The sequence below is a fragment of the Salvelinus sp. IW2-2015 genome, linkage group LG8, assembly GCF_002910315.2.
Source record: "Salvelinus sp. IW2-2015 linkage group LG8, ASM291031v2, whole genome shotgun sequence".
NCBI lineage: Eukaryota > Metazoa > Chordata > Actinopteri > Salmoniformes > Salmonidae > Salvelinus > Salvelinus sp. IW2-2015.
The window spans coordinates 17,965,538-17,978,235 of record NC_036848.1 but is presented as its reverse complement, the minus strand read 5'-3'; the positions used below and the strand labels follow the sequence as shown (position 1 = coordinate 17,978,235).

At 44.3% G+C, this 12,698-nt stretch overlaps 1 protein-coding gene across 1 annotated transcript in view; it reads left to right on the top strand.

The window, feature by feature from the left end:
- mgat4b (alpha-1,3-mannosyl-glycoprotein 4-beta-N-acetylglucosaminyltransferase B) overlaps positions 1–12,698 on the top strand; it is a 227,396-nt gene that overhangs the window by 192,948 nt on the left and 21,750 nt on the right. Inside the window, exons 9-12 of the mRNA XM_023992677.2 lie at positions 3,796–3,926; positions 5,979–6,086; positions 10,093–10,286; positions 10,776–10,854. Of these exons, the coding sequence (XP_023848445.1) occupies positions 3,796–3,926; positions 5,979–6,086; positions 10,093–10,286; positions 10,776–10,854 (512 nt within the window). The remainder of the gene's footprint in view (positions 1–3,795; positions 3,927–5,978; positions 6,087–10,092; positions 10,287–10,775; positions 10,855–12,698) is intronic.

The window sequence follows — 12,698 nt, the reverse complement described above, 5'->3', positions numbered from 1 at the left end:
AGGTGGACACAGAAAGCGTATCCGAAACGGCTATGGGTCCGATTCTACACGTGGCTGAATTTATGAAACTCTTTGGGATAAAAATTAAACTATACGGAGTAGTTGTTATGGAACATTAGAGTAGTATGTATAGTCCATAGATGAGCTATTAGTCTCTCTCCAGATATCTATCAGTCCCATCTCTTTAGTAAGAGAGTTCAACATCTTTGCAGATCTAGGATTTTGTGGGGACTTTAGATGATGTCTAGGGTTGGTTTCAGGGTACAATTAAAACTCCGGCCAAACACTCCAAAGGAAACACCAATGTCATTGAAAACAGGGTTATCATTTTCGACATAAAAAGCAGGAGTATCTGTGTTAGGGGCGTATATGTTTAAGAGAGTAATTGGTTGCCCATACATGTGACCCAGTTATCAAAAATAAATCTCCCCTCCGATCAGATATGTTTTTGTCAATTATGATGGAACTCTTTATGGATAAGTATGGCTGTGGCCTCTACTGTGATTTGAAAGATGAGAAATACACCTGTCCACCCAAGCTCTGCGATTTTGGCATGTCAGCATCACAGAGGTGTGTCCTTGCAATACGCCGATGTTCTGCTTTTTCCTTTTTTTAGAGCACATAGTATCTTTTTCCGTTTTATTGCATGACTAGACCATGGCAGTTCCATGTCAATAATTTAAGGTACTAGTCATCGGTCCATCGAACATAATCGAAACTTTAGTGCAAGCATCTCTGCGGTAAAGTGGATAGTAGTTACACTGCTTCACATAAAAGGAAAATAAATGGTTTACATAAATAAACATGTCTCTGAAACACCCCAGCCGAGTCCCAAACAACTGAATATCCCGTTGGATCTATTACCTCCCCGCCAGTCACAATTCTTGTTTCCAACAACAAAAAAAAAAAAACGGAACAGTTAGCAACGCACAACGTTCCCCCTCCCCACCAAAGAAATGCCTCATCTCTCCGCCCCGCATTGGGGTAAATGACAACGTAGCCCCCGTCCAGACCACATTAAAAATGGGAGAAAAAATAATAAGCCACCTGACATATATAGCCTAGGTATAAAATATGAGCCTATCCCTCTCAGCTAAAGGAACATAAATATAGATTAGACGGCTATAATGACATTAGCGGGCGGGTGGGTCTTGGATAGGCTATATGTTGTCTTACCTCCTTAGTAATAATAGTAATCGCATTAGTCATTGGTCATCATTCTCATGACGGTTGTCTTTCAAAAAACGTTTTCCTCTTCGGGAGTTTTGAAAGTGTCGCAGGGCTCCTTGTGAAGAATCCTTGAGCTCGTTGGTATTTGAACCCCTAAAGAGCCGCGTCAATGGAGCATTTCTTCACCTCGTCAAACTCTCGCGCTTTCGGCGATATTCCAGCTGACAGGTCCTGGAGTTAAGGTGAGTTTGGCGTTTCCCACTGTAATGTTTGGTTTCGCGCCTGTAGGACTCGTTCCTTGTCGGTGAATCTCAAGAAACGTATGGTGAATGGGCGCGTGGTTCTGGCTCTGTGGTGGGCCTCAGTGCTGGTGAGCTCTCTCGAGTTCTATGGTCTGTCGGTGGACAGGTGGAGCCACTCGGGAAGTTTGTCTTGCAGGTACGGATCAGTGGCATGTTTCCCTCTTCTTTTCACCCAAATTTAATAAACACAATTATTCCTTCGCCCCCTGTTTTCCAGGCCTCTGTTTTCTCTTCCAGCTGCTCAATTTTTTTTTAGCATATGCATTGTTTCCATGGCGTCTGTCAATAAGTTTCCGTGGATAGATTCGCCCTCTGCCTCGTCCAAGCGCCCCGCGTTAGGTTATCTGTTTTATGTCAGGCAAAGCATTTTCCAGGATTGTCACCTTGCCCCCTATCCACTTAGCTGAAGCGTTAAGGGCATCTAGTTTAGTTGAGTCTTTACGTTGATCTCACTCAAAAAACGATGTCTTCGACAGAGTGCGAGGTTGGCCTTCGTTGGGCCTCGGGGGGGAACGGGTCCTCTTGCTCCTGGCTAATGGCGCTAGCTTTTTCTGAAGCTAGCTGCTTCTTGGAGGCTTTTTCCGTCGCTAGTACTCGAGTCCGGGTAAAAATGTCACCTGTAGTGTCGCCTTTTGTAGCCGCCATGACTTTTTGACTAAAGCTAAATGAGTTTAAACTTGAAGTGGAGGTAAGATTAGGAATTGGAAACTACTTGTGCGGAGCTCCTAGTTCATGCGGCCATCTCGTTCAGGGGTCACGTGATCCCCCCCTCAGCGAGATTTCGAATGAGTTGTTAGATAGCATATCTCCTTCCCTTATGCAAGCCCTGACCTTTCACACTTTCACTCTCTACCCCAACCATCCCCGCTCTCACACCTCTCTCTCCCTCCGTTAATGAGTTATTGCATACCTCCTTCCCTGACGCGAGTGTTCAACCTCTCACCCTCTTGCCCTTTCTCTCTCTTGGTTTCTACCCATCTCTCTCTCCCTCCTCCCATTTCTGCGTCGCCTCCCTTCCTTCCACACCTCTTTCTCTCTCTCTCTCTTTCTCTCTCTCTCTCTCTCTCGGTGGGATTCTAATGAGTTGTAACTCCTCCTTCACTCGAACACTCTACCCCTCGACCTCTCTCTCATAAACCCATAGTTCTGTGGCATCGTAACCCTCACTATGACAAAGGCCCTGGTCCTGGAGTGTGGGGCCAGAAAGAGAGGACTGTAACCAGTGAATTTTTATTTATTTAGCAGATGCTCTCATCCAGAGCGACTTAAAGTAGTGAGTGCATACATTTTCATACTTTTTCATGTTGGGGGGGAGAGAAGGATGGAGGATGAATTCTACATCTCAGCCAAGGAAAGAGTGTTTACCTCTGTAGAGATGGTGTAACGAGAGGGTGGGGGAGAAGAGAAAAGGGGTTTAATGTACGGAGAGAGGTGAGAAGGTATAAGGAAGAGTGGGGGGAGATGAGAGGGAGTACTCTTCTGTTGTGTTGTAATAGGCAAGGAAGAGAGAGACGAAGGAGATGTGTCTTCGAGTTGAGGGATCGGTGTTCAGTCTGAACAGAGGTTCCCATTGTCACTTTTTTACTTCAGGGTGTGCATGCATGGGTGGCAGAGTGTGTATTTTATTGGATTATGTTTCGTATGAGGACAAAACAAGACCATACATCATGTTCTTATACTCCAGGAAAATGTATGTATTTTAGATCTTGTGATTGGTTAAATGTTATCTTCTGTCTTTGTGATGACTAGCTGTTAAAACATTGTGGTGGAAAGTGCTTCAAAGCATTACAATTAAACGCCTGTAAAATAATCTCATTCCAGACCGCAAGCGACCTTGTTTTGACCCAAAAATATTTGTTCTTGTAACCCACTTGGTGACTTTGTGAAATTGACTCCAATGTATTAATCTGACAATTATGTTAAATTTAAATTCAGCGCTCAAGGGTATGTGTGCAATTATATGTCATTCAGATTTAATTTCAGAGCACACTGGCTAAGTTTAGCCTCCGTTCTAGGTCGTTGTAACTTGCTACACTCTACTTTATACTTCCTTTTTACCCAATTCCAAATTGACCCCCTAAGCATTTCTAATAAATCTGAAAGGGCAAGGTAGTTACTACCACATTTCTAAAACCTGTTCAATCCCTTCATATCTTCACAAAGGGCCAGGGGATAGTAGCTAAGGACCATTTTGAAATTGGGAACCCAAGTAGTGTTCCATAGGCTCAAGATATGATTAAACATTTTGAAACAGACAAGGTACAACCTTTGGCGATATGTGATGACGTCACACGTAATTGAGTTGTATATCCTCTCTCCTCAGGTAAGATGTTCAAGTCCTTGGACCTTTCGCTGATTGTGGAGTTTATGCTAATGTTCTACAAGGACAAGCCCATTGACTGGCTGCTGGACCACATCATGTGGGTCAAGGTGTGCAACCCAGAGAAGGACGCGGTAAGTGTGGTAACCACTGTCCTAAAACAAGTTTTTCTTTGGACTCAGTCATGTTAGATCAGTGAGTACTTCAAGGGAGGGAGGAAAGAAGGATGGATTACAGATTATCCAAGCAGGGAGCAACAGGTTACTGCAAAAATAAATTAAACGCTTTAGTAAATGAGGGATACAAAGGCTGCGTTGACACAGGCAGCCCAATTCTGATATTCTTTTCGCTAAGCTGATCTGATTGGTAAAAAGACCAATTAGTGAAAACAATATCAGAATTGGTCTCTCTGTGTAAACGCAGCCAAAGTATATTGAAAATAGGTGCTTCCACACAGGTGGTGTTACTGAGTTAATTAAGCAATTAACATCCCATCATGGTTGCGGTCATTCTAAAAAATACCTATTTCACCAATATTTTGGCTACCACGGCTAAAAGAAGAGATCTCTGTGAATTTGAAAGAGTGTTCTCAAAGGAGCATAGGTGATTTAAAGGATGTGTTTGTGTGTGTGTGTCACCAGATCTCAACCCAATTGAACACTTATGAGACAGCGTTTTCCATCAACAAACACCAAATTATAGAATTTATCATGGAAGAATGGTGTTCGCATCCCAGACACTTGTAGAATCTATGCCAAGGTGCATTGAAGCTGTTTTGGTGGCACATTGTTGCCAATCACCCTATTAAGACACCTGATGTTGGGGTTTCCTTTATTTTGGCAGTTAGCTGTACATACACTACATGACCCAAAGTCTGTGGACGTCGAACATCTCATTCCAAAATCATGGGCATTAATATGGAGTTGGTCCTTCCTGCTGCTATAACAGCCTCCACTCTTCTTGGAAGGTTTTCCACTAGATGTTGGAAACTTGTTGCGGGGACTTGCTTCCATTCACCCACGAGCATTAGTGAGGTCGGGCACTGATTTTGACGATTAGGCCTGGAGTTCAGGTCAGAGCTCTGTGAAGGTCAGTCAAGTTCTTCCACACCGGCCCATTTCTGTATAGACCTCGCTTTGTGCACGAGGGCAGTGTCATGTTGAAACAGGAAAGACCCTTCCCCAAACTGTTGCCACAAAGTTGGAAGCACAGAATCGTCAAGAATGTCATTGTATGCTGTAGCATTAAGATTTCCCTTCACTGGAATTAAGGAGCCTGAACCACGAAAAACAGCCCCAGACCATTATCCCTCCTCCACAAAATTTACAGTTGGCACTATGCATTGGGGCAGGTCCCGTTCTCCTGGCATCCTCCAAATCCAGATTCGTCCATCGGACTGCCTGATGGTGAAGCGTGATTCATCACTCCAGAGAATGCGTTTCCACTGCTCCAGAGTCCAATGGCGGCGACCTTAACACCACTCTAGCCAACGCTTGGCATTGCTCATGGTGATCTTAGGCTTGTGTGCAGCTGCGCGGCCATGGAAACCCATTTCTTGAAGCTCCTGACAAAGTTATTGTGCTGACGTATTTGTATTTATTATTCATCCCCATTAGCTGCTGCCAAGAGGTTGCTTCCAGAGGCAGTTGGGAACTCTGTAGTGACTTGTTGCAACCGAGGACAAATGATTATTGCGCGCTTCAGCACTCGGCAGTCTCGTTACGTGAGCTTGTGTGGCTTACCACTTCACGACTGAGCCATTGTTGCTCCTAGATGTTTCCACAATAACAGTACTTACAGTTGACCGGGGCAGCTCTAGCAGGGCAGAAGTTTGACGAACTGACTGGTTGGAAAGGTGGCATCCTATGACGGTGCCACGTAAAAAGACTCAGAGCTCTTCAGTAAGGCCATTCTACTGCTAACGTTTGTCTATGGAGATAGCATTTCTGTGCGCTCGATTTTATACACCTGTCAGTAATGGGTGTGGCTGAAATAGCCGAATCCACTAATTTGAAGGGGTATCCACATGCTTTTGGCCATGTGTTGTATAAATACTATGCCTTTCAATTGCACTTGCCAAAATGGTCTCAGTCTAAGAAAATTGTGGAACTCCCACACACTCCTACTCTCTTTCTCTCTCCCTGCTCCTCTCTCTTTCTCAACTCTCCCGTCTGCCACACACACAGAAACACTGCGACAGGCAGAAGGCCAACCTGAGGATTCGCTTCAAGCCCTCACTCTTCCAGCATGTGGGCACCCACTCCTCCCTGGCCGGAAAGATCCAGAAACTCAAGGTATGTACGTCGCGAGCATTGTGTGTTTCCGTATCCCACTGACTTGCTAGCCAATCAATACATGTTGTATACTCTAGCATCCTTTCACTGTGCATGTCAGCTTATCTTATCTGTATATGTTTAAATATTAGCTTTCAAGTCTCTGAGCACTGATACATTTCAAGTCACCACACAGATTCCAGATCTTTTACTACAAAGTAAAGAATACTGTGTTTAATGTCTCTGATTGTTAAGATGAGTGGATATCAGCCTGAAGACTGCTACTGCAATCTAACACAATCAATTCACTATCAATACATCCAGCGCTTTCTCAATTTAGAGATTCTCCACCAAGCAGGCCTGGCCTCCACCACTGAAATTAATAGTATTTTATCAGTGCTTACAACTCTCACGCAATGAGCGTGAGACACTCATTTGACCCTCTTCACACCTTTCTCCACATTTCTCACGCATTGGAAAAAGTAACGCTTTTATTTTCGAATTAATCCAGTGTATATTCAGTGCGTTAACTATTTTAACTTTTCAACTGTGCCTCCAAATTGTTTTGAAATTGGAGCATATGCGCCTGCAGATCTACATAACAAGCATTGTAACTGAGGCTGCTTCACAAGGGAGATCCATCATTTTTCCTTCACATCAGATTGAAGCGTGTGATTGGTTTAGTAAGGGTAAGGGACCAAGGCGATTGGATGTGTGTTTGTAAAGAAATGCCCTTCATGATTTGTTCTTTGTGCTGATCAAAGTTTATGAACTTTTTCCATATTTTGTTATGTTACAGCCTTATTCTAAAATGGATTCAAAAATATAATATCCTCAGCAATCTACACACAATACCCCATAACGACAAAACAAAAACAGGTTTGTAGAAATTTTTGCAAATGTATTAAAAATAACAAGAAGAAATATCTTATTTACATAAGTATTCAGACCCTTTGCTATGAGGATCGAAATTGAGCTCGGGTGCATCTTGTTTCCATTGATCATCCTTGAGATGTTTCTACAACTTGTTTGGAGTCCACCTGTGGTAAATTCAATTGATTGGACATGATTTGGAAAGGCACACACCTGTTTATATAAGGTCCCACAGTTGACAGTGCATGTCTGAATGAAAACCAAGCCAGGATTGTGTCGAGGCATAGATCTGGGAAAGGGTACCAAAATATTTCTGCAGCATTGAAGGTCCCCAAGAACACATTGGCCTCCATCATTCTGCAGCGATACGCCATCCCATCTGGTTTGCGCTTAGTAGGACTATCATTTGTTTTTCAACAGGACAATGACCCAAAACACACCTCCAGGCTGTGTAAGGGCTATTTTACCAAGAAGGAGAGTAATGGGAGTGCTGCATCAGATTACCTGGTCTCCACAATCACCCGACCTCAACCCAATTGAGATGGTTTGGGGTGAATTGGACCTCAGAGTGAAGGAAAAGCAGCCAACAAGTGCTCAGCATATGTGGGAACTCCTTCAAGACTGTTGGAAAAGCATTCCTCATGAAGCTGGTTGAGAGAATGCCAAGTGTATGCAAAGCTGTCAAGGCAAAGGGTGACTACTTTGAAGAATCTAAAATATATTTGGATTTGTTTAACACTTTTTTTTATGTACTACATGATTCCATATGTGTTATTTTATAGTTTTGATGTCTTCACAATTATTCTACAATGTAGAAAATTGTCAAATAAAGAAAAACCCTTGAATGAGTAGGTGTGTCCAAACATTTGACTGGTACTGTGTGTGTGTGTGTGTGTGTGTGTGCGTGTGCGTGTGCGTGTGCGCGTGTGCGTGTGTGTCCACAGTTGAAGTCGGAAGTTTACATACACCTTAGCCAAATACATTTAAACCCAGTTTTTCACAGTTCCTAACATTTAATCCGAGTAAAAATTCCCTGTCTTAGATCAGTTAGGATCCCCACTTTATTTTAAGAATGTGAAATGTCAGAATAATAGTAGAGAGAATGATTTATTTCAGCTTTTATTTCTTTCATCACATTCCCAGTGGAACAGAAATTTACATACACTCAATTAGTATTTGGTAGCATTGCCTTTAAATTGTTTAACTTGGGTCAAGCATTTCGTGTAGCCTTCCACAATCTTCCCACAATAAGTTGGGTGAATTCTGGCCCATTCTGACAGAGCTGGTGTAACTGAGTCAGGTTTCTAGGCCTCCTTGCTCGCACACGCTTTTTCGGGTCTGCCAAAAAAATGGATTTGTGGGCTTTGTGATGGCCACTCCAATACCTTGACTTTGTTGTCCTTATGCCATTTTACCACAACTTTGGAAGTATGCTTGGGGTCATTGTCCATTTGGAAGACCCATTTGCGACCAATCTTTAACTTCTTGACTGATGTTTTGAGATGTTGCTTCAATATATCCACATAATTTTCCTCCCTCATAATGCCATCTATTTTGTGAAGTGCACCAGCCCCTCCTGCAGCAAAGCACCCCCGCAACATGACGCTGCCACCCCCGTGCTTCACAGTTGGGATGGTGTTCTTCGGTTTGCAAGCCTCCCCATTTTCCTCCAAACATAACAATGGTCATTATGGTCAAACAGTTCTATTTTTGTTTCATCAGACCAGAGGACATTTCTCCAAAAAGTACTATCTTTGTCCCCATGTGCAGTTGCAAACAGTAGTCTGACTTTTTTTATGGTGGTTTTGGAGCAGTGGCTTCTTCCTTACTGAGCGGCCTTTCAGGTTATGTCGTTATAGGACACGTTTTACTGTGGATATAAATACTTTTGTACCTGTTTCCTCCAGCATCTTCACAAGGTCCTTTGCTGTTGTTCTGAGATTGATTTGCACTTTTCGCACCAAAGTACGGATATTGCAATTTATTGCCCTGGCCACATCTGCAGTGCTCATGCCTACTTGCAGGTTTCCTAAGTCATGTTCACGCAGATGAGCAGGGACCCTGGGCATCTTTATTTTGGTATTTTTCAGAGTCAGTAGAAAGGCCTCTTTAGTATCTTAAGTTTTCATAACTGTGACCTTAATTGCCTACCGTCTGTAAGCTGTTAGTGTCTTAACGACCGTTCCACAGGTGCATGTTCATTTATTGTTTATGGTTCATTGAACAAGCATGGGAAACCGTGTTTAAACCCTTTACAATGAAGATCTGTGAAGTGCTGTGAAGAGCTTAATTAAATAGTACCTGCAAAACACCAGTCTCAACGTCAACAGTGAAGAGGCGACTCCGGGATGCTGGCCTTCTAGGCAGAGTTCCTCTGTCCAGTGTCTGTGTTATTTTGCCCATCTTAATCTTTTCTTTTTATTGGCCAGTCTGAGATATGGCTTTTTCTTTGCAACTCTGCCTAGAAGGCCAGCATCCCAGAGTCACCTCTTCACTGCAGAGATTTGTTGTGACATTATCCAGTGTTGGGAATATACAATTCTCTGTTGTGATGACGTTGCATGAACTCCATGTGAGATTGCATCATTTTTGGCAACAGTAAGAGAGCATGACTCGCGTTCATTTTCAAGTAAATCATTTAAACTGAATAAATCAGTTCCTCGAGGATTCTGCAACATAATTATTTTTGCTAAATCAACAATTCCCTGCATATTATGCGAGGTTTGGCAAATTTGACCAATCACTGCACTATTTCCCTGTAAAACAGTCAAATCATCACAATATTATCGCATCAAACTGACCCATCACCGCAGTAGAAGAAGAGGGCTCGCATTTTAAACCAATAAACACACATTTAAAGTATAATATGGTTATCTCAAGCCATACGTCAACAACCTTGTCCCTGGTCAGCGCATTGTCGCGACAAATTGGATAAAGTCATTGCATAATGCCATGCAAAATGTCAGAATTGCCGCAGCAAAATCAAGGATCAAGAAAAATCAAGAATTGTCACGCTCCCAAATATCAAGTTAGAATTAATCTCTATGTCTTCAGCTAACTGCACCCTCAAAGTCAATATGAGAGCTTAGTGATAGAAACAATTCCATCTCTCCCCTCTCTGACCCCCATCCTATGGTCTAATGGTTTGCTTCAGGACAAGGACTTTGGCAAGCAGACTCTGCACAAGGGCCATGCCAACCCGCTGGCAGAGGTGACCACCAGCCTAAAGACATACCAGCACTTCACCCTGGAGAAGGCCTACCTGGGAGAGGACTTCTTCTGGGCCTTCACACCCGTGGCTGGAGACTTCATCCGCATCCGTTTCTTCACACCTGTCCGCATCGAAAGGTGTGTGTGCGCGCACATGCTCGGATACACACATACATGGCATGCTTGAATACAGACACATATATGGACACACACACATGTGTGTATGCATGGACATAAACACATACACACATGCGTACACACACACACACACACACACACACACACACACACACACACACCTGTCTCTTATACACATCTAGATGTGTATAAGAGACAGGTCTATCTACTCTGGACCCGTGTAACTGTTAATGACTAATGGCCATGCTGTGGCTCTTTGGTCACCCCTGTTACCTCAGAGGCGCTTTTGGGGGTAGCGGACGGTTCAGGCTGCTGTTAGGTACTTGGTGGCACATGCATTTATAGAAAGCAAATGGAGATAGAGATTGAACTTGGTGACTTCCTGGCTGGCTGATGATGATAATAATGGTGGATCAATTTGTGTTGAATATCAAATTGACATCCCCCCCATTTGTTATCCTCTCTCTTTCTCTCTCTCTTTCTCTCTAGGTATTTCTTCCGGAGCGGGAACATTGAGCACCCAGGGGACAAGCTATTCAACACCTCTGTGGAGGTGCTGCCTTTTGACGTGAGTCTCACCACTATTCACCCGCACATTATTATCAGTTTCATTTTACGTTACGTACATAACCTTTATACCACATATTCTTTTTTAATACAAAGCTCGCTGCTATAAGCCTGATTCACCTTGCCTCGAGGGGCGGCAGGTAGCCTATTGGTTATAGCGTTGGGCCAGTAACCGAAAGGTTGCTGTAGGTGGAGGTGGCTTATTGTTGGAGGTGGCTTATGATCGTGAAATTAACATTCAGTTCTCTGGCAACAGCTCTGGTGGACATTCCTGCAGTCAGCATGCCTGCCTTTCTAATCGACCTGGCCCGGGTACCCTGGAAGGATATTGACCTCATCCCGTCAGTTGAGGATGCCTGGTCATTCTTTAAAAGTTACTTCCTCACCATATTAGACAAGCATGCTCCGTTCAAAAAATGCAGAACCAAGAACAGATATAGCCCTTGGTTCACTCCAGACCTGACTGCCCTCGACCAGCACAAAAACATCCTGTGGCGAACTGCAATAGCATCGAGAGGCCCCCGCGATATGCAACTGTTCAGGGAAGTCAGGAACCATAACACGCAGTCAGTCAGGAAAGCAAAGGCCAGCTTTTTCAAGCAGAAATTTGCATCCTGTAGCTCTAACTCCAAAAAGTTCTGGGATACTGTAAAGTCCATGGAAAACAAGAGCACCTCCTCCCAGCTGCCCACTGCACTGAGGCTAGGTAACACGGTCACCACTGATAAGTCCGTGATAATCGAAAACTTCAACAAACATTTCTCAATGGCTGGCCATGCCTTCCTCCTGGCGACTCCAACCTTGGCCAACAGCCCCGCCCCCCCGCTGCTACTCGCCCAAGCCTCCCCAGCTTCTCCTTTACCCATATCCAGATAGCAGATGTTCTGAAAGAGCTGGAAAACCTGGACCCATACAAATCAGCTGGGCTTGACAATCTGGACCCCCTATTTCTGAAACTGTCCGCCGCCATTGTCGCACCCACTATTACCAGCCTGTTCAACCTCTCCTTCGTATCATCTGAGATCCCAAGGATTGGAAAGCTGCCGCGGTCATCCCCTCTTCAAAGGGGAGACACCCTGGACCCAAACTGTTACAGACCTATATCCATCCTGCCCTGCCTATCTAAGGTCTTCGAAAGCCAAGTCAACAAACAGATCACTGACCATCTCGAATCCCACCGTACCTTCTCCGCTGTGCAATCCGGTTTCCGAGCTGGTCACGGGTGCACCTCAGCCACGCTCAAGGTACTAAACGATATCATAACCGCCATCGATAAAAGACATTACTGTGCAGCCGTCTTCATCGACCTGGCCAAGGCTTTCGACTCTGTCAATCACCATATTCTTATCGGCAGACTCAGTAGCCTCGGTTTTTCTAATGACTGCCTTGCCTGGTTCACCAACTACTTTGCAGACAGAGTTCAGTGTGTCAAATCGGAGGCATGTTGTCCGGTCCTCTGGCAGTCTCTATGGGGTACCACAGGGTTCAATCTTCGGGCCGACTCTTTTCTCTGTATACATCAATGATGTTGCTCTTGCTGCGGGCGATTCCCTGATCCACCTCTACGCAGACGACACCATTCTTATATACTTCCGGCCCTTCCTTGGACACTGTGCTATCTAACCTCCAAACGAGCTTCAATGCCATACAACACTCCTTCCGTGGCCTCCAACTGCTCTTAAACGCTAGTAAAACCAAAAGCATGCTTTTCAACCGTTCGCTGCCTGCACCCGCACGCCCGACTAGCATCACCACCCTGGACGGTTCCGACCTAGAATATGTGGACATCTATAAGTACCTAGGTGTCTGGCTAGACTGCAAACTCTCCTTCCAAATCTCTCTCTT